Here is a 21,591-nt window from a genome sequence, read left to right on the forward strand (position 1 = left end):
TATTTTCTTAACGTCTCCCACTGCTTGATAAGATCAGGTTGGATTAGTTCATAAAATATATTTGTCTCTATAAGAGCTGATGTGTGTGTGTGTGTGTGTGTGTGTAAGGGGGGGTCCTCTAAACTATGTTTTAGTTTTCGGTGGACTTGGTGCACCTCTATGTCATTGGCCTACCCGGAGATAAACTCTCAGTAGTGTAACCGTTTACACTAAACAACCAATCACATTCCCTAGCACTTCCTTTACTGCCGCAGGCTGTCACAGTCAGCGGATGGGCTAGCCAACTGTTCAGAGTGGGCCAATCAGGTTACAGATCTGTTAACTCTAGGCCGGCCTTCCTAGCATGACGATATCAGAAGGAAAATATAAAGTGCTCTGACTGCTCTAGAGGGAGGTAGATTCATTTGACTGCTGTAGTCAGTGCTATATTCAGTGTTTTACCACAGAATATTGAGAGTGTGTTGTATCAGAAAGAGACATGGCATGTACAGACTGTATGAAGGCGTCAGATTTCTCTATTGATAAAAAAGGAATCAAGTGAGTTAATTATTCTTGTTTGTGTTATTACAGCTGATTATCATGACCTTGTTAAGCAACGATAGCAGTCACATGGAATTTTACTAACAGAAAAAAAAAAAATTTTCAGGAAGAGAAACTGGAGGACAAGGATACGATATCTCTTGAAGATCACCTCTTCTTCAAAATCCATGACAAGAAGAAGATCTTACAGGTAAGGCTCAGGGGTCTGAATCATGTAGTATTATGGATGTAAATTATGGAGTACCATAAGGCTCCATATCCTAATAATGATCAACCTTAATATATGTATTTAAAAGCAGTAGTTACTACTACTTGTTTACAAGTAGTATATACAAGTAGTGGTATACAAGTAGTTTTTACTGCTTGTATACTGCTACTACTACTACTACAGGCCTCTAATGTGACTGTTCTCTCTTTCCTAAGGCCAACAGTGGATGAAGTCAACCAATGGGCACAGTCACTTGACAAACTCCTGAGTCACAAATGTAAATGCCACATCCTGTCTTTTATAGTTCATATGATATCAGCATGACTGTATGAAATGGACACAAATGTTATAGAGTGAAAATGTATATGAATGAAGTGAGTCATCTCGAAGTACAGCTGGATCTAAACTGCACCTCTGATTGGGTGATATTTGACCGTTCTCAACTCAGCTTGAAGAAATTCTACTGCTTGAGAGCTGCTTTGACATTGTCTCTCCTTCCCTCCCTCCTCTCCTGCAGATGGAAAGGCAGCATTTCGGATCTTCCTGAAGTCAGAGTTCTGTGAGGAGAATCTAGAGTTTTGGACAGCCTGTGAGGAGTTCAGGACCATCTCGGCTCTAGAGAAACTGTCGTCGAGGGCCAGAAGCATCTATGAAGAGTTCATCCGGTGTGATGCTCCTAAAGAGGTGAGTTTTCCTTTCACTACGTTCAGGAGTCTTTCTTAAAGTGCTGATATTAAGCAACAATCTTATAATACAAATATGGTAAAGATAAAGTGATAGTTATGTTTCTTATTTCCAAACAACTTATATCTAATGCCAATGTGTGATCACTCTGATTGTGCAAAGACTTATTGGTGTTCTTGTCTCTATTTGGTTGCAGATCAACCTGGACTACCAAACGAAAGATGCTATCGCCCAGAGCCTGTGTCTGCCCAGCCTGACGTGTTTCCTGTTGGCCCAAAAGAAGGTGTTCAGCCTGATGGAGAACAACGCGTACCCTCGTTTCATCCACTCTGAGCTCTACAAGGAACTTTGTGCCGTTGCCAGGGGAGAGGGGCAATATCTCAAGTCTTAATAAGCTGAACCACTTTGAAGGATTGTCTATGCAGTCACACTGACACCATGTAGTTACATGGAATGTAAAACCATTTCACATTTGAGCCATGCGGTCAAGGGCAATGCTGCAGTGCACTATTTATAAACAGTACTGTAATGTAGGAAGTACAGTGAATGACTAAATAGCTTTTCGTTTACATTTTAAAAATGTAAATTCAACATTGTGCATCCTGCTTTTAAAGATTGAGAAAAAACAATGCAGATCAGACGTAAAGTCATTTTGATATTGGCTTAAAATGGAACTGCCCATCCTGTTGTGTTTGAATATGCAGTTGAGTTAGTTTCACCAAACACCAGTACCGGTAAATAACTGTCTAATAACTATTTGCAACTATATGATGTGAGTAAGCACTTTCTGGGATCAGTGGTATAGGTTTAAATTGGTAACTGTTTTGCTGGAGAGCTGAATGGAGGTGAATGTTTTGCATCGCATAAAGGTGTTTACACTAAATATTGTAGCGGATGTTGCTTCAAACCAGGGACGGGCAGACTTTTTGGTTCGTGGCCCACATCGGGATTCCGAAATTCCACGGAGGGCCGTACTGATATATATTTTCTTACAGAAAAAGGTCAGTTATTTGAAAATATATAGGTCCATTATACTTTCTACATATTTTCTATGTAGTTTATTTTTTTAACCCCCTGCAGTTCATTGTGGGTGAACTTACTGTAAATAAAACAATAGACATAGAGGCAAAGGTATGGTGGCAGCTGGACTGCAATACTGTGGTTCTTTTTTTATTTTGTTGAATACATACATGTCCAATGTCAAGTCTAATAAAATATTGAATTCAGAACATTTCCAGTTATTGGGCCCTGAAGGCTTTAACACTGTGTTTTTAATTATAAAAAGACACTTCAGATCCAATTCAAATTGAACTCCAAGTCATAACAAACCATCAGGTCAACGAAAGTGAATGAAGTCCATGACAGGATCAACTATACAGTACTTTTTACCTTGCAACTTCACAGCAGTACCTTGAGGCAGCTGAGGAAGGGGATGTTTTGGTGTAAAGAGATGACATATATGAGGCCTTCCCAGTCTGCTCCCTTCCAGACCAAATATTTACTCAAACACAAAATGTCAAAGATATAAATACCTGCATCATATCAATTCCCGTTCCTCACAACTCCTGGATGAAATCTATCTACTGTACTCTACCAGAGAAATTGTCTGCACAACATCATCTGCACAACACATCATTTGGCTTCCAGTGGAACAGTGCTCACACATCGGAATGGGCTCATGTCAATAAGAGGTTCCAGTAAAAATGGTGCTGTGTTCCCGAAAAAAAGATCACGACTGACGCAACGTACAATATCTCTGTGGCTCTGACTATGGGGATGTGCAGACTTTGTGTTAATCCCCTGACATGACAAAGTGTTGTTGGTACAGATGAGCAGGAACTCATAATAAAAGCTGACACTGAGAAGACAGCTCTCCTCTCTGACAGCTGTCCGGTAGTACTAGGACCCATGGCCTCTGTAATGATATTTGACAGGGCAACTATAGGACCATTTCTCACCTTACACATCTCAAGCCAAACAGACCCAACATAACTCCATACACTCCTAACATGCAGGCATAATAAGACATACATCTAACACATTATCCCAAATAGACCAAACATAGCTCAATATGTTTCTTAGAAGCAGGCTAAATGTTTTGCAAAGGGCAAGTTTTTTCACACTGAACTTCCAGTCAAAACTTTGCAAGAACTATTGTGGTTGGTTTTGGTCATTTAATTTGACACAAACAGTTTTTCCATCCTAAAAATTACCACTTAGACTGCCCGCCGAAGAATTTCATACACAGCAGAAAAAAACCTATAATTAACACCAATGACTGTAATTTTCTCAATTTGAAAGGGAAAGTATATATTTTGGTAATGAAGCAATATACACTGCTCGAAAAAATAAAGGGAACACTTAAAGAACACAATGTAACTCCAAGTCAATCACACTTCTGTGAAATCAAACTGTCCACTTAGGAAGCAACACTGATTGACAATAAATTTCACATGCTGTTGTGCAAATGGAATAGACAAAAGGTGGAAATTATAGGCAATTAGCAAGACACCCCCAATAAAGGAGTGGTTCTGCAGGTGGTGACCACAGACCACTTCTCAGTTCCTATGCTTCCTGGCTGATGTTTTGGTCACTTTTGAATGCTGGCAGTGCTTTCACTCTAGTGGTAGCATGAGACGGAGTCTACAACCCACACAAGTGGCTTAGGTAGTGCAGCTCATCCAGGATAGCACATCAATGCGAGCTGTGGCAAGAAGGTTTGCTGTGTCTGTCAGAGTAGTGTCCAGAGCATGGAGGCGCTACCAGGAGACAGGCCAGTACATCAGGAGACGTGGAGGAGGCCGTAAGAGGGCAACAACCCAGTAGCAGGAACGCTACCTCCGCCTTTGTGCAAGGAGGAGCACTGCCAGAGCCCTGCAAAATGACCTCCAGCAGGCCACAAATGTGCATGTGTCTGCTCAAACGGTCAGAACGCCTGAAGGTACCACGTTCATCTGTACAAACAATAGTACGCAAATTGAAACACCATGGGACTACACAGCCGTCATACCTGGTGCTCTTCCATGCCATCCCTAGGAGGGTTGAGTCACTTGAGTGGGTTGAGTCACCGACGTGATCTTTCTGTCCGGGTTGGCGCCCCCCCCTTGGGTTGTGCCGTGGGGGAGATCTTTGTGGGTGTAACAGTATAACTTTACGGCGTCCCCTCGCCCCGACACGGGCGCGAACCAGAAACCCTCTGCACACATCAACAACAGTCATCCACGAAGCGTCGTTACCCATCGCTCCACAAAAGCCGCGGCCTTTTGCAGAGCAAGGGGCAACCCTACTTCAGGTCTCAGAGCAAGTGACGTAACCGATTGAAATGCTATTAGCGCGTACCCGCTAACTAGCTAGCCATTTCACATCCGTTACACTCACCCCCCTTTCAACTTCCTCCTTTTCCGCAGCAACCAGTGATCCGGGTCACGGCACCAATGCAACAGTATAACTTTACGGCGTCCCCTCGCCCCGACACGGGCGCGAACCAGAAACCCTCTGCACACATCAACAACAGTCACCCACGAAGCGTCGTTACCGATAGCTCCACAAAAGCCGCGGGGCAACCCTACTTGAGGCAACCCTACTTCAGGTCTCAGAGCAAGTGATGTAACCGATTGAAATGCTATTAGCGCGTACCCGCTAACTAGCTCGCCATTTCACATCCATTACATGGGCTATACTCGGCCTTGTCTCAGGATGGTAAGTTGGTGGTTGGCGATATCTCTCTAGTGGTGTGGGGGCTGTGCTTTGGCAAAGTGGGTGGGGTTATATCCTGCCCATTTGGCCCTATCCGGGGGTATCGTCGGACGGAGCCACAGTTTCTCCTGACCCCTCCTGTCTCAGCCTCCAATACTTATGCTGCAATAGTTTGTGTCGGGGGGCTAGGGTCAGTCTGTTATATCTGGAGTATTTCTCCTGTCTTATACAGTGTCCTGTGTGAATTTAAGTATGCTCCCTCTAATTCCCTCTCTCTCGGAGGACCTGAGCCCTAGGACCATGCCTCAGGACTACCTGGCCTGATGTCTCCTTGCTGTCCCCAGTCCACCTGGTCATGCTGCTGCTCCAGTTTGAACTGTTCTGCATGCGTCTATGGAACCCTGACCTGTTCACCGGACGTGCTACCTGTCTCAGACCTGCTGATTTCAATTCTCTAGAGACAGCAGGAGCGGTAAGAGATACTCTGAATGATCGGCTATGAAAAGCCAACTGACATTTCCTCCTGGAGGTGCTGACCTGTTGTACCCTCTACAACCACTGTGATTATTATTATTTGACCCTGCTGGATATCTATGAACATTTGAACATCTTGGCCATGTTCTGTTATAATCTCCAACCAGCCCAGCCAGAAGAGGACTGGCTACCCCTCATAGCTTGGTTCCTCTAGGTTTCTTCCTAGGTTCTGGTCTTTCTAGGGAGTTTTCCTAGCCACCGTGCTTCTGCATTGCTTGCTGTTTGGGGTTTTAGGCTGCGTTCTGTACAGCACTTCGTGACATCAACTGATGTTAAGAAGAGCTTCATAAAATACACTGCTCAAAAAAATAAAGGGAACACTTAAACAACACAATGTAACTCTAAGTCAATCACACTTCTGTGAAATCAAACTGTCCACTTAGGAAGCAACACTGATTGACAATAAATTTCACATGCTGTTGTGCAAATGGAATAGACAAAAGGTGGAAATTATAGGCAATTAGCAAGACACCCCCAAAAAAGGAGTGATTCTGCAGGTGGTGACCACAGACCACTTCTCAGTTCCTATGCTTCCTGGCTGATGTTTTGGTCACTTTTGAATGCTGGCGGTGCTCTCACTCTAGTGGTAGCATGAGACGGAGTCTACAACCCACATAAGTGGCTCAGGTAGTGCAGCTCATCCAGGATGGCACATTAATGCGAGCTGTGGCAAGAAGGTTTGCTGTGTCTGTCAGCGTAGTGTCCAGAGCATGGAGGCGCTACCAGGAGACAGGCCAGTACATCAGGAGACGTGGAGGAGGCCGTAGGAGGGCAACAACCCAGCAGCAGGACCGCTACCTCCGCCTTTGTGCAAGGAGGTGCACTGCCAGCGCCCTGCAAAATGACCTCCAGCAGGCCACAAATGTGCATAAACACGGTTGGCAACCACTGATCTAAAGCATTTTAACTTGGTGTGGTGGTAGGCTCATTTAAAGACCAGTGGTGGAAAAAGCACCCAATTATCAAACTTGAGTAAAAGTAAAAGATACGAGTAATTTTCTATTAAAGTAAGTGGAAGTCACCCAGTAAAATGATACTTGAGTAAAGTCTAAAACTATTGGGTTTTAAATATACTTAAGTATCAAAAGTAAATGTCGTTTCTAAAATATACTTAAGTATCAAAAAGTAAAATAATGAAGACTACACAATTCTTGTTTTTTTTAATTTACGCAAAGCCAAGGTCACATTCCACCAGTCAGACATAATTTACAAATAAAGCATGTGTTTAGTGAGTCCGCCAGATCAGAGGCAGTAGGGATGACCAGGGATGTTCTCCTGATAAGTGTATGAATTGGACCATTTTACAATCCTGCTAAGCATTCAAAATGTAACAAGTACTTTTGGGTGTCAGAGAAAATGTACGAAGTAAAAATTACATTATTTTCATTGGGAATGTAGTTGTCAAAAATATAAATAGTAAAGTACTGATACCCCCAAAAACAAATTTAAAGTATTTTTACTCCACTGTTTAAGACTGAGTGGCACTTGTTAATCTCAAGATAGGGGGAGCTTATATTTGTCATGTTTCAAACATGTACACTCCAATGGTTAAGGACAGGGATCAGACAGTATTGACAGCGACCCTGGAGCAATTAGGGTTAAGTGTCTTGCTCAAGGGCAGATTGACCGAGTCAGTTCAGGGATTCAAACTAGCAACCTTTCAGTTACTGGCCCAATGGTCTAACCGCTAGGCTACCCAACAACTATTAAAAACAACACACTTGACCATGTAGGCAACAATGATGAAATGTATTTAACAATAAAACTACAGCATGTTTGAACATCTAAACATTTTATTATGAAAATAAGACAAGCCCATTTAAACATATCTTTCCAGGCATGCATTACAGCTGAAGGGTAGAGCTGGGTGGGACAGTGAACACAGTTCTGTCCCACCGCCTGTGCTCGTGTCTGGCGGGGGACACAGGATACAATTGTGGGGAGAGGGTCCATGGCCTTTCACATGAATAAGATGACTGACAAGTGCGTGTGTTTGTGGGGTCACTTTGCTTCCTGGACTTTTTTGGCACTCTGCTTCTCTTTTGCCTGGGGAGCAGAACACACGAATACATTAAATAGTTTAGCGCCAGTGAGCAGGTGTCTCTGATAGGTTAATACTACCCTCTAGTGGGAATCAGTTGTATATCAAGAACTACACTCAAATTGGTTCAGAACAGGGGTTTGAAAGGTAATTATTAACCGTTACATTCTGAACCGGTTCGAACCACAAAAGGTTCATATTTTTTTCATATTAAAATGCACTCCACCAATTAGCACAGAAGCTCGCTGTGAAACAGGTAAGATAGTCGTTTAGATATTTGATTGGTGAGAAAAGCGCAGGCGCAAGATGCGACTGAAATTCCATGGGTGGGGAGAGAGCGAGAGGGAGGGGTGGACATTGAGGGGGCTTGGCATGAAGCGCTGAACATCATGGAGTGAATTGGAAAGTGTTTAGACTACTACTACTAGTGTTTAGACTGCAATATAACGTCACCAAATTACAAACAAGACATTAGGAATATTTTTGGAACTAAAAATGACATTACCAGTTCTCAAGACTGGAGTGGTGCCATGAAAATAACCTCTCCGTCAACAAAACAAAGGAGCCGATTGTTGACTACAGCATATAGAGGGAGCACACACCCCCCCCCCAATCCATATGGTCAAAAGCTTCAAGTTCCTTGACGTGCACATCACTGACGGCCTGAAATGGTCCCACCACACAGACACTGTGGTGAAGGTAGAGCAACAGCGCCTCTTCAACCTCAGGCAGCTGAAAGAAATTAGGCATGGCCCCTAATACCCAGTGTTAAAGGAAGCCCAAGAAGATCATTAAGGACCTCAGCCACCCGATCCAATGTCTGATCACTCTGCTAGCAGAGAGAGAAGGTAAAGGTGCATCAGAGCCAGGAACAAGACACTGAGAAACAGCTTCTATCACCAGGCCATCAGACTGTTGAACAGCCATCACTAACCAGCTACGTGTCCAGTACTCTGCCCTACACCTTTTGTATTTATTAGGGATCACCATTAGCTGTCGCCAAGGCAGCAGCTACTCCTCCTGGGGTCCAAACACACTAAGGCACTTACATTACACATAAAACACCACATAATTACACCACTACATATCTACAAAATGTATAAAACCACAATACAACAATATACATGTGTGTAGAGTGTGTGTGCAAGCTTATATGGGCGTGTTTTTCTCTTCACAGTCCCTGCTGTTCCATGAGGTGTATTTATTAGTCGGATTCCACGACTTGCATCGCTTACCTGATCATTGACTACAGCTCAGCGTTCAACAATATAGTGCCCTCAAAGCTCTCCACTAAGCTAAGGACTCTGGGACTAAACACCTCCCTCTCCAACTGGATCCTGGACTTCCTGATGGGCCGCCCCAAAGTGGTGAGGGTAGGTAACAACACATCTGCCATGCTGATCTTCAACACGGGTGCCCCTCAAGGGTGCGTGCTCAGCCCCCTCCTGTACTCCCTGTTCACCCATAACTGCATTGCCAGGCACGACTCCAACGCAATCATTAAGTTTGACGACACAACAGCGGTAGGCCTGATCACCGACAATGATGAGACAGCCTATAAGGAGGTCAGAGACTTGGCCGTGTGGTGCCAGGATTAGAGGTCGGCCGATTATAATTTTTCAGCGCCGATACCGATTATTGGAGGACCAAAAAAGCCGATACCAATTAATCGGACGATTTTTTACATTTATTTGTAATGACAATTACAACAATACTGAATGAACAGTTATTTGAACTTAATATAATACATCAATAAAATCAATTTAGCCTCAAATAAATAATGAAACATGTTCAATTTGGTTTAAATAATGCAAAAACAAAGTGTTGGAGAAGTAAAAGTGCAATATGTGCCATGTAAAAAAGCTAACGTTTAAGTTCCTTGCGCAGAACATATGAAAGCTGGTGGTTCCTTCTAACATGAATCTTCAATATTCCCAGGTAAGAAGTTTTAGGTTATAGTCAAAGGAATTATAGGACTATTTCTCTCTATACAATTTGTATTTCATATACCTTTGACTATTGGATGTTCTTATAGGCACTTTAGTATTGCCAGTGTAACAGTATAGCTTCCATCCCTCTCCTCGCTCCTACCTGAACCTGGAACACATCGACAACAGCCACCCTCGAAGCAGCGTTACCCATGCAGAGCATGGGGAACAACTACTCCAAGTCTCAGAGCGAGTGACGTTTGAAACGCTATTAGCACGCACCCTGCTAACTAGCTAGCAATTTCACATCGGTTACACCAGCCTAATCTTGGGAATTGATAGGCTTGAAGTCATAAACAACGCAATGCTTAAAGCATTGCGAAGAGCTGCTGGCAAAACGCACGAAAGTGCTCTTTGAATGAATGCTCACGAGTCTGCTGGTGCCTACCATCGCTCAGTCAGACTGCTCTATCAAATCATAGAATTAATTATAAACACACAGAAATACGAGCCTTAGGTCATTAATATGGTCGAATCCGGAAACTATCATCTCAAAAACAAAACGTTTATTCTTTCAGTGAAATACGGAACCGTTCCGTATTTTATCTAACGGGTGGCATCCATAAGTCTAAATATTCCTGTTACATTGCACAACCTTCAATGTTATGTCATAATTATGTAAAATTCTGGCAAATTAGTTCGTAGAGCCAGGTGGCCCAAACTGTTGCATATACCCTGACTAGGTGCAATGAACGCAAGAGAAGTGACACAATTTCACCTGGTTAATATTGCCTGCTAACCTGGATTTATTTTAACTAAATATGCAGGTTAAAAAATATATACGTGTATATTAATTTTAAGAAAGGCATTGATGTTTATGGTTAGGTACACGTTGGAGCAACGACAGTCCTTTTTCGCAAATGCGCACCGATTATATGCAACGCAGGACACGCTAGATAAACTAGTAATATCATCTACCATGTGTAGTTATAACTAGTGATTATGATTGATTGATTGTTTTTATAAGATAAGTTTAATGATAGCTAGCAACTTACCTTGGCTTCTTACTGCATACACAGGCAGGCTCCTCGTGAGGCAGGTGGTTAGAGCGTTGGACTAGTTAACCGTAAGGTTGCAAGATTGAATCCCTGAGCTGACAAGGTAAAATCTGTCTGCCCCTGAACAAGGCAGTTAACCCACCGTTCCTAGGCCGTCATTGAAAATAAGAATGTGTTCTTAACTGACTTGCCTAGTTAAATAAAGGTGAAAAAAAAAAGGCTAAATCAGCATCCAAAAGATGATTGTGGACTGCAGGAAAAGGAGGACCAAGCACAGCCCCATTCTCATCGACGGGGCTGTAGTGGAGCAGGTTGAGAGCTTCAAGTTCCTTGGTGTCCACATCAAACTATCATGGTCCAAAGACAGTTGTGAAGAGGGCACGACAAAGCCTATTTCCCCTAAGGAAACTGAAAAGATTTTGCATGGGTCCTCAGATCCTCAAAAAGACCTACAGCTGCACCAGAGTGCATCCTGACTGGTGGCATCACTGCCGGGTATGGCAACTGCTCGGCCTCCGACCGCAAGGCACTACAGAGAGTAGTACATATGGCCCAGGACATCACTGGGGACAAGCTTCCTGCCATCCAGGATCTCTATACCAGATGGTATCAGAGGAAGGCCCTAAAAATTGTCAGAGTCCAGCCACCCTAGTCATAGACTGTACTCTCTGCTACCGCACGGCAAGTGTAGGTCCAAAAGGCTTCTTAACAGCTGTGTGTGCAAGCTACCCAGACTATGTGCATTGTTGTCCCCCACCCCCTCTTTTACGCTGCTGCTAATCTGGTTATTATCTATGCATAGTTACTTTAATAACTCAACCTACATATTACCTCAATTACCTCAACTAACCTGTGCCCGCGCACATTGACTCTGTACTGGTACCCCCTGTATATTGCTTCGATACTGTTATTTTACTGCTGCTCTTTAATTATTTTATTTTTATTACTTAACTTTTTTTCTTAAAACTGCATTGTTGGTTAAGGGCTTGAAAGTAAACATTTCACTGTAAGGTCTACACCTGTTGTATTCGGCGCAAGTGATAAATAAAATAATTTGATGTGGAATAGAGTTCCATGTAGTCATGGCTCTATGTAGTACTGTGTGCCTCCCATAGTCTGTTCTTGACTTGGGGATTGTGAAGAAACCTCTGGTGGCATGTCTTGTGGGGTATGCATGAGTGTCCGAGCTGTGTGCTAGTAGTTTAAAAAACAGACACCTTGGTGCATTCAGCATGTCAACACTTCTTAAAAAAACAAGTAGTGATTATGTCAATCTCTCCTCCACTTTGAGCCATGAGAGATTTACATGCATATTATTATTGTTAAATCTCCGTGTACATTTAAAGGCCAGCCGTGCTGCCCTGTTCTGAGCCAATTGTAATTTTCAGATGTCCCTCTGTGGCACCTGACCACACGATTGAACAGTAATCCTGGTAAGAAAACTAGGGCCTGTTGGACCCGTCTTGTTGATATTGTTGTTAAGAAGCTTTATAATGGACTGACTTCTCCCCATCCTAGCTACTGTTGTATCAATCAGTGGCGGTCAGTGCCGTTTAAGACGAGGGCGGACAAAAATAATAAATTCACGAGCATAGCCTTATATCTATTACAGCATACTGGATAACAGCCATTTATATTCCATACACCCAGTTCAATGCAACAGCGATAGATTTAGGCTACTAAATGATAATCAAATTTTCCCTATACCCATCATGAGGTTGCTACAACCTAGCCTTTGAAAGCTTCAAACGTAAAGTTTACACACAGGTCGAGAGACAGATTTGAAGTGAGACAGTGACATTCAATACCGCCTTGCACACTCTTGCCTGCATCTAGCTGATACAGGGTGTAAATCATCAGTCCAACAGTTGCAAACAATAGTTTCTATTGGACAAATTCAGGTATGTTTATCCCCATTTTGTTCCGTTTAAGAAACATTTATCAGAAATCGGGCGAATGAATACACCCCTGATCACACTTAAAAACAGAGTTCACTCTCATAACAGCCACGTTGTATTCCTTTTCTTCCCTTGTTGACTTCAGTGCACAACAACTCAGCTGTATTTGACCAGGAAACAACAAAGAATTCCAAGCCAAACCTCTACAAACAGCCTATATCGTTGTCACCATAGAACGTGTTAGTAAACCCTCTACAATCATGGAGTAACATTAGTGCACAGTCAGTAAGTAGTTATACCGGTAGGCCCCGGTGGCAATAAATTAGTAATACCAAAAGCTTACCTTGACTTGGAAGTTCCAGTGTTGTTAGATAGCCAGCTAGCTAACATAGCTAGTTTAGCCTACTCAAACAGAGGGATGCTATCTACATTTGCTAGGTAAGTGAAACAAAACAAATTAGAAATATCATTTTCTCTTGCTTCTCCTTCATTTTGGAAGAATTCAATTCTCTCAAAACTGTTAAACTATTGTTTAACAGTTCACTCTGTCCAAGTCAACTAAACACCACGTTGTATACAGTGCTAGCTAGCTGTAGCTCATGCTTTCAGTACTAGATTAATTATCTGATCCTTTGATTGGGCGGACAACATGTCAGTTCATGCTGTAGAGCTCTGATAGGCTGGAGAACTTCCGGAGGACGTCCTCCAGCCTGTCATAATTACTGTGTAAGTCTATCAAGGGGGTGAGAACCGTGAGCCTCCTAGGTTTTGTATTGAAGTCAATGTACCCAGGGAAGGATGGAAGCTAGGTGTCGTCCGGCTACACCATGGTGCTACCCTACAGAGTACTGTAGACATTTGCAAAATAGTGTGTTATAAAATCAGTAATTTGGTGACGTGATTATATTTATTATAGTTTTATCTAAAAAAGGACAACTTCGAATGTTTTAGAATTTAACTTCACTGAGGATGGTCCTTCCCTTCCACCTCTGAGGAGCCTCCAATGATATTTACATGGTTTTGACCATGCCAGTTTATAATCCAGGGTTACTCCAAGCAGTTTAGTCACCTCTACTTGCTCAATTTCCACATTATTCACTACAAGATTTTGTTGAGGTGAATGATTTGTCCCAAATACAATGCTTTAAGTTTTTGAAATATTTAGGACTAACTTATTCCTTGCCACCCATTCTGAAACTAACTGCAGAACATTGTTAAGTGTGGCAGTCATTTCAGCCACTGTAGTAGCTGACATGTATAGTGCCGAGTCATCCGCATATATGGACACTCTGGCTTTTCTCAAAGCCAGTGGCATGTCATTAGTAATGTTTGAAAAAAAATAAAGGGCCTAGAAAGCAGCTATGGGGAATTCCTGATTCTACCTGGATTATGTTGGAGGCTTTCATTAAAGAACACACTGTTCTGGTAGACAGGTAACTCTTTATCCACAATATAGCAGCGGGTGTAAATCCATAACGCATAAGGTTTTCAAGCAGCAGACTATGGTCGATAATGTAAAAAGCGGCACTGACTCCTAACAAAACACCCCCACAATATTTTTTAGCATCAATCTCTCTTAGCCAGTCAGTCATTTGTGTAAGTGCCCTGCTTGTTGAATGTCCTTCCCTATAAGCTTGCTGAATGTCTGTTTAAAGTAAACTGGCATTGTATCTGGTCAAACACAATTATTTCCCACATTTTTACTAAGGGTTGGTAGCAGGCTGATTGGTCAGCTATTTGAGCCAGTTAAGGGGGCTTTACTATTCTTGGGTAGCAGAATGACTTTTGCTTCCCTCCAGACCTGAGGGCACACACTTTCTAGTAGGCTTAGATTGAAGATACGGCAAATAGGAGTGGCAATATCATCTGCTATTATCCTCAGTAATCCAAGTTGTGAAAAACAAGTTGTCTATCAACAAATACAAGCCAACATAGACAACTTATTTTTCACCGCTTCCACAACAACTTCAGAATTTAAAATTACAATACTTGTCTTTCATAATTTGATCAGTTATACTTGGATGTGGTGTCACATTGAACACTGGTCACTTCACATACTGTTGTTTACTTACTGTGTATGTATGCATACTGTATTCTCAATGTAGGTCATCTTAATATACCTCCTACTGTGCATACAATTTTGAATTCCAAATTATATATATTTATAATTTATCGTTCAGGCATTTCTTGATTTGATTTGTACTTGCTAGACATTCTGTTGCACTGTTGGAACTAGTAACATAACCATTTCGCTGCACCTGCTATAATACCTGCAAATCTTTTTATGCAACCAATAAACTTGATTTGAAAATAAAAGGTACTGTTTCATTCACGGTTCCATTTCTCAAAAAAAAAGTGTTCTTGTTCAGTTTTGTTCCCCTGGTACAGAACTCAAAATTGTGCATTTAACACAACGGTTTGTAGAGTACCTTCAAATATCATAACATAAAATAATATTATACACCAAAATCACGTTCCTGGACTCAGCTGTTCCTCACCTTTTCCACCAATGGTATCAACTGCTGGTATTCTGCCAGTGTCTTCAGTAGTTCCATGATGAAGGGTAGGTAGTTGTGCTTTCGTCGGATGTTTTCGATCTACAACAAAAAATATGTATACACACACACAAAATGTTCAAGAAAAACATCAAGCGTTATAATATAGTATTGAAATGACTGCATATCTTCTAAAATGCCCATATTATCTGACGGTTATAGACCCACGGTCAGCGAGCCCACCTTGTATCGTTGGAGCTTCTGATTCTCCTCATCGATCAGCAGCTGATATTTTGCGATTTCTGATTGGAGGGAGCTGAGGAGGGTGCTGCTCTGGTCTGTGTCCATTGGCTCTTCCTGGAGAAAGGGTGAGATAGAATTTCAATTCGGTCAAATGTCAAACCAGATTTTAGTTTGCCGGACAAATGCGAGATTTATCAGCCATATCAAATAGAAACCCATCTGACTACCACCACGTGTAGGGTAATGTGTTTTGAGGAGTGTCCACTGCAACCACATGGAAGAGACTGTAGTTATTATGCAAGAAAGATTGTTAGCCGACGAAGTGAATGGTAGCTCCTAGAACAATGCACGTCTCCCTCTGTCCATCTGGCTTGTAAAAATCGTCAGTTTCTGTATAAATTTATATTTCCACATGCATGTGCCTTCATCCTGTATACAGTTGCTAGTTAACCAGCTAGCTTGATTTGTACTGTTTTGGGCATTTTTAAGCTAGCTGCTCAACCAGGCTTTAGACTAGAGGAAGAGAAGGAAGCAATATCACTTCATCTAAATACTCCTCCTTGGTGGACATTTCTGTAAATTGTCTTTAAGGGAGATGAATCTAGCAAAACGTCACAAAATACCTGAACATTTGTCACAGACTCACTTGTGCCGGGAAACTTTGCGGGCGCTACCATGATACAATGTTGCAAGTGTGTCAGTGAGAGCGCAAATTCAAGACAAGACAGGCAGAGAAGACCGGCATAGCAGACAAATGACACGAATGAAATACAACCTCCCCGTGCATAGCTAATTTGATTCATAGAGAATATTTATCTCATCCAAATTATTACAATGTCGGTTTTTATGTATTTATATCAGCAAAAAGCAGGCAATAACCGGCTAACGGAAATTCTGGGATGACACCAACATTACTTAACACAGATAGGATAGATGTTTCTTTCATCATAAGCAGACATTTTAAAGGACTTGATCAATGGCAGTGACATGGGTGGAAGTCTATTCATGGCCTTGGTGGCAGGTAATTGTATAGTCCTGGCCTGAGGGCTGCACCATGAATAACTGCAACACCACTTACCTCTGTTAGCTGGATCTGTAGTTCGGCTATCTTCCTCTCGTAAATCATCTTCCTGTCGGACACAATGGCCATCAGGTTGAAGCGGATCTCTCCCTCACTGTACCTGATACCAGGGATGGAAGATGCAGTTGTTTTATATATTATTTTCCTGAAAAATGAGTCAGTTAGAAGTTGCGTAGCACAATGAGCAACACAAACAGCAAACATATATGACACTTATTTAACATGGTATATTTACTTGTGAAAAAATATTTACTTCTGTATTCTTTTCTCAATCACTGGCCGAACTGCGTTGATCCAATCGTCCTGGTTGCATACACCTGAAACACAAAACAAGCATAAAGTGTAGATCAGAAATCAACCATCAACTAGATTTAGCCACGGGACAATTTTTCTTGAGCAGATGGTCAGGGGGCCAGAACATAATGACAAATCATTTGTAGACTGCAAATTGACTGCAAGAAGCCCAAACAGATATCATATTTGACTAAAACATAATTTCAAACCTTGCTTAAATTTGTATACGATGTTGGGGCGGCAGGTAGCCTAGTGGTTAGAGTGTTGGGCCAGTAACCGAAAGGTTGCTCGATCAAATCCCTGAGTTGACATGGTAAAAATCTGTCGTTCTGCCCCTGAACAGTTCAGACTGTTCCTAGGCCATCATTGTAAATAAGAATTTGTTCTTAAAACTTACTTGCCTAGTTAAATAAACTGTACATTATGTGTAGGAAAACTTTGGAACAGATTCCAAAATTAAAATCATTTGGAGCTGATTTGCTTGTGTTTTTAAAGTATTTTATGTCCAACAATAAAATAAAAAACACACCAGTTGGGGAACCCTGGTGTAGATAATCATCAAGGGTGTTTCTGAAGAATGTGTCAGGTTCAAGACGAGATTAACTGCACTACTGGCCACACAGTCACAATTCACTGGAAAAAATGTAAATAAAACACTTAAAAGCTAAAAGAATATATATAAAACCTAAAGGAATCTGAAACATCAGCTTATTTCAAATTCACGAAGCTAACTAAAACTGCTACTATGAAACACTACAAACATTTAAACTGTAGTAAAATTATGTGTAGAACAAAACAGCAACTTTATATCTCTATCAAGCTAAATATATGACCGGTATGTGCGTACCGAGGTCGATGGGTCCTTCACGTAGGCCGTCCAGCTCATAGAGCCTGCCGTTGACAGGGACGTAGCTCACAAAATGGAACGCATCCTCATCCTTTGCTGAAGACTTGGCGTCAAACTCAAACATCTGCTGTCTGAAAACAATGAAACACAATAAATATGACAGTTTTAGCTCTCATTAGCAGATAAACTAACATGGTATTAAAACTAAAGCCTTTATTCTCTTCATTTTCAGCTCTGTGGGTAATGTCTTATGAAAAACATTCAATCAGAAATGGCAGTTTGTCGACTTAGAGCCAAGCCTTCGATTAATCTAGTGACATTAGCAGTGATAAACTATCCCGCTGAAATGAAAAGTCAACTCACCTGGCAAAGCTGTTGTGAACTTGTCGAATAACTTCAGAGTTGCTGAGAGCCAGACCTTTCATCTTTATAGAAGAGAGAATATCATCAGTGTGAGTTTTATGTAGTCTCCTGACTTTGGGGTCTGTTTAATGTCTGCATGATGCATCAATAATGAAGATGCCTGGGATTTTACTGTGGATGGTTCTCCTCTGTTTCGCTCACTCAATAAAATACATATACAGCCACACGCATTTCCCGAGCGACGCCCCCTTCCCTTACAACGGTTGCATTTTCAAATCCAAACACGAGTTCTCAGACCACCTCAGAACTTTAGAGAGAACCAAATCAAAAGTCTCTCAATGTCTGGGCAAATATTATACCAACAAATTGCCTCCGGTCCAGACCAGTACGTCAAAGCTCTTCTTCGCTGTGTACCACGTGGGTCACGTCAACCAGGCTAGGTGTTATGCACATCTCAAGGACAAAAAACACAGACTGAGGGGAAAAAAAGGCCTGCAAAAACTAAACAGTGCCCCAGTAATCAGAATCAACTTACAGCTGCATCAAAGCTGAGGGAAAACTCTCTGAACTCTGTAAGTGTCTCTCCCAACAGCATGTCAGAGTGGGTACAGTTCAGCAGCACGCTCACAATGGCCTGGGTAGCACATGCATTGTTTATCACCTGAAACAGCACACATAGCAGGTTGACAGCAGGTTATTTACATTGATTGTCATGCGTCTTTCCCTAGAGGAAGAACTGAGAAGTTTCCACTGAATGGGCCAGCTGCAAAGACAATATTGGCTAGATTGTAAAAATTCGTGAAAACAAAAATGTGCTTTTTGGTATTAAACTTAAGGTTTGGCATTAGGCTTAGCAGTGTGGTTAAGGGTAGGTTTAAAAATTGTTCTTTATAACTTTGCGGCTGTGCCAGCTAGTGACCACTCTCCAGAGCTGCCTCCAGTACATGAGTCATCTCAATAAATGCCAACCTGCACGCACACACACACACACACACACACACACACACACACAGGAGAGACAGACATCAAATGAGATCCTGTAATTTTACATTTTAGTCATTAAGCAGACATTCTTATCCAAAGCAGACTTAGTAAACACATTGAACTTGAAGTTTTAAAAAACAACCACATCACAATAATAATGCACAGGTAGACTCTTCGAAATAGCCGCTATCAGCAGAATCTGTGCCAGGGAGAAAAACAAGAGACTTCTGAGAGCAATTTGGATATGTTCTAACTATGCAATACATACAATGAATACAGATGTAAAACCAAACCATGTACCTGCTTGGCAAAGAAGATGTTGTCAAGCCTTGAATCCTGAACGATAGATCCTCCTGGCTCCTCACCTGGTTGCCACTTGAACAGGAAGATCAACCCATGAACTGGTCTTGAAGGAACAAAGAGAAACCTAGTACCACTGCAATACTATGAACTTATAAAAGTAAAGTGTTTAGAAGTAAAGAGATTAGGGCATGGGCAATGGCTTACTTGAGGTTTTCAAAGTTCTCTGGTTCCATACTCCATATTTCTTCCACCTGAGCTCCTTTACAACCTGGGTTAGTAGAAAGGAGAAAGCTGGGTTAACTACTACATACTTACATAAACCAGGGAAGGGCAAACTGGCCCCTCTTTTGGGATGGGCAAAATAGCCCCTCTTTTGTAGGTCCAAGAACACCAAAATATTTTATCAGTCATGGTCTCAACTTACTGTTGAGGGTTATTATAACAGAATACACAAGGTGCAATTTCGAAATTTGGTTGTGCATCAGCAGTCACTAAAGTCAGCAAATGTTTTTTTAGATTGTCTAGCGGCCAGGTAATTTACCAGTCTAAACTTGTAGTAAGCAAGGTTGAATGAATTACCGACCGGGGTGGGGCCCATTGATCATCAGTTGTCATTAAAAACTGGAAACATTTGCCTCTGCCCTATAGCAAAATGAGTAAAATTGCATTAAATGATTTATAAAATTGCAAAATCTTCTCCACCCAATGGCAAAATGTGTAGAATTGCAGGAAATGAACTTTAAAAATGAAATGCATCTTAGCTGTCACGGGGGGATATGGATATGAAGACCGACTGCGGCCTCATGACGAGTTCCGTTTTTTTTGTGGCCCCCACCTCCATCAAAGTTGCCCATCTATGACATAAGTTAAACCATTAGTTAGTGGACAGGACTCTCCATCTAACGTTAGTTTGCCATTTGAATTGGCAGAGAACTGCACCAACAAGCTATGTTTATCCATCGAGTTGATCATATTGCGTACAATATTCAATCAAAAGGCATGCAGTAAAATTGATTTGTCAGTTTCTAAAGGAATCTCAATAGTGTCAGCTAGCTAAACTAGTAACCGCCGATACATACACACCTAAGTGTCGTGGTAGCATGCTAAATCTCTCATAATTATCCCGTAATGGAATCAACGACGCCACCTGGCTAGCATGTTCGCTGTAGCAGATAACTAGGGTGTGTTGAATCTGGTTCGCAAATAGAATCATGAAATTTGCTGGACTGCAAACTAACACCAATCATTTATGTGCATAGCCAATGCTGCACAGACTTGGCTAGAGCTTGTTGGCAATCGAGTTAGCGAGTAATAGTAGACTAGCTAGTTAGCATACAGCACACTCACCAAAACCTTTGATCAATTCTGTGAAAACACCAGGATCACTTTCCATAAGACACCATTCTCCTGCGCTTCCAGACATTACTATGTTATGATTTCAAAAAAGACTGTAGGGCATGTGATTGCACTGCAATCTAATATTCGTAGTGGTTAGTTAGCTTAGCTAGCTACCTAGCTAACAAAATGAATCAATATGTCACGTAAATCGAAGTATTATAAGAACTGGATACCGCATCCAAGATGTCCGCCCGTTGTTTGCAAGAAAATCTAATCACGTACGCATACGCCGATTCATGGACCGCCTATATCCGGGTTGTATCCGGTTTAGACGGACTAACAGCACATGCGCACAGGGAAAAGCATGATCAGAGATGATGTCATCACTTCAAACAGAAACAAGGCAGACATTGGATGAATATAAAACGTTAATATCTTCGATTCTGAGTGATGAAAAAATGATCGGCCTCAGCTACAATTATTTAAATAATTCAATTCATGTTTTGTAAGGGTGTGGACAAAACAATAATCGTAACGATATGGGACATTTTCTGGATGTAATTATGATCTGAGTATTTTTTGCCGGAGTCGCCTCTTCACTGTTGACGTTGAGACTGCTGTTTTGCAGGTACTATTTAATGAAGCTGACAGTTGAGGACTCGTGATGTGTCTATTTAACTAGAAATAGCTAGAAACTCTATAACTAGAAACTCTAATGTACTTGTTCCTTTGCTCAGTTGTGCACCGGGGCCTCCCACTTCTTTCTATTCTGGTTAGAGCCAGTTTTCCCTGTGAAGGGAATAGTACACAGTGTTGTATGAGATCTTCAGTTTCTTGGCATTTTCTCACATGGAATAGCCTTCATTTCTCAGAACAAGAATAGACTGACGAGTTTCAGAAGAAAGTTATTTGTTTCTGGCCATTTTGAGCCTGTAATCGAACCCACAAATGCTGATGCTCCAGATACTCAACTAGTCTAAAGAAGGCCAGTTGTATTGCTTCTTTAAAGAGCACAACAGTTTTTGACTGTGCTAACATAATTGCAAAAGGGTTTTC

At 41.7% G+C, this 21,591-nt stretch overlaps 2 protein-coding genes across 2 annotated transcripts; one reads left to right on the top strand and one right to left on the bottom strand.

The window, feature by feature from the left end:
- Positions 1-385: 385 nt before the first annotated feature.
- On the top strand, positions 386-2,663 carry LOC129855432 (regulator of G-protein signaling 2-like). Its single transcript, XM_055923084.1, has 5 exons — positions 386-537; positions 647-730; positions 964-1,025; positions 1,266-1,432; positions 1,629-2,663. The coding sequence occupies exons 1-5, from the start codon at positions 479-481 to the stop codon at positions 1,821-1,823; spliced, it is 567 nt and encodes a 188-aa protein (XP_055779059.1). The 5' UTR covers positions 386-478; the 3' UTR covers positions 1,824-2,663.
- Positions 2,664-6,807: 4,144 nt separating this feature from the next.
- uchl5 (ubiquitin carboxyl-terminal hydrolase L5) lies at positions 6,808-20,831 on the bottom strand. The gene is made up of 11 exons (XM_055923081.1): positions 20,545-20,831; positions 19,402-19,465; positions 19,195-19,300; positions 18,446-18,571; positions 17,911-17,972; positions 17,548-17,678; positions 16,660-16,723; positions 16,404-16,506; positions 15,326-15,439; positions 15,086-15,184; positions 6,808-7,708 (listed from the first exon to the last, which is right to left on the bottom strand). The coding sequence occupies exons 1-11, from the start codon at positions 20,618-20,620 to the stop codon at positions 7,664-7,666; spliced, it is 990 nt and encodes a 329-aa protein (XP_055779056.1). The 5' UTR covers positions 20,621-20,831; the 3' UTR covers positions 6,808-7,663.
- Between the last annotated feature and the right edge of the window lie 760 nt (positions 20,832-21,591).

The sequence above is a fragment of the Salvelinus fontinalis genome, chromosome 5 (genome assembly GCF_029448725.1).
Source record: "Salvelinus fontinalis isolate EN_2023a chromosome 5, ASM2944872v1, whole genome shotgun sequence".
NCBI classification, from domain to species: Eukaryota; Metazoa; Chordata; class Actinopteri; order Salmoniformes; family Salmonidae; genus Salvelinus; species Salvelinus fontinalis.

What these genes read in the sequence shown, in the direction of transcription:
- LOC129855432 (XM_055923084.1), top strand. Translation starts at nt 479, where the DNA reads ATGGCATGTACAGACTGTATGAAGGCGTCAGATTTCTCTATTGATAAA. An exon ending in ATTGATAAAAAAGGAATCAA is followed by an intron (nt 538 to 646) that starts GTGAGTTAATTA and finishes AAAAATTTTCAG; the next exon opens with GAAGAGAAACTGGAGGACAA. An exon ending in ACAAGAAGAAGATCTTACAG is followed by an intron (nt 731 to 963) that starts GTAAGGCTCAGG and finishes CTCTTTCCTAAG; the next exon opens with GCCAACAGTGGATGAAGTCA.
- uchl5 (XM_055923081.1), bottom strand. Translation starts at nt 20,620, where the DNA reads ATGTCTGGAAGCGCAGGAGAATGGTGTCTTATGGAAAGTGATCCTGGT. An exon ending in AGAATTGATCAAAGGTTTTG is followed by an intron (nt 19,466 to 20,544) that starts GTGAGTGTGCTG and finishes CTACTAACCCAG; the next exon opens with GTTGTAAAGGAGCTCAGGTG. An exon ending in CCCTCAGCTTTGATGCAGCT is followed by an intron (nt 17,973 to 18,445) that starts GTAAGTTGATTC and finishes TCTTCTATAAAG; the next exon opens with ATGAAAGGTCTGGCTCTCAG.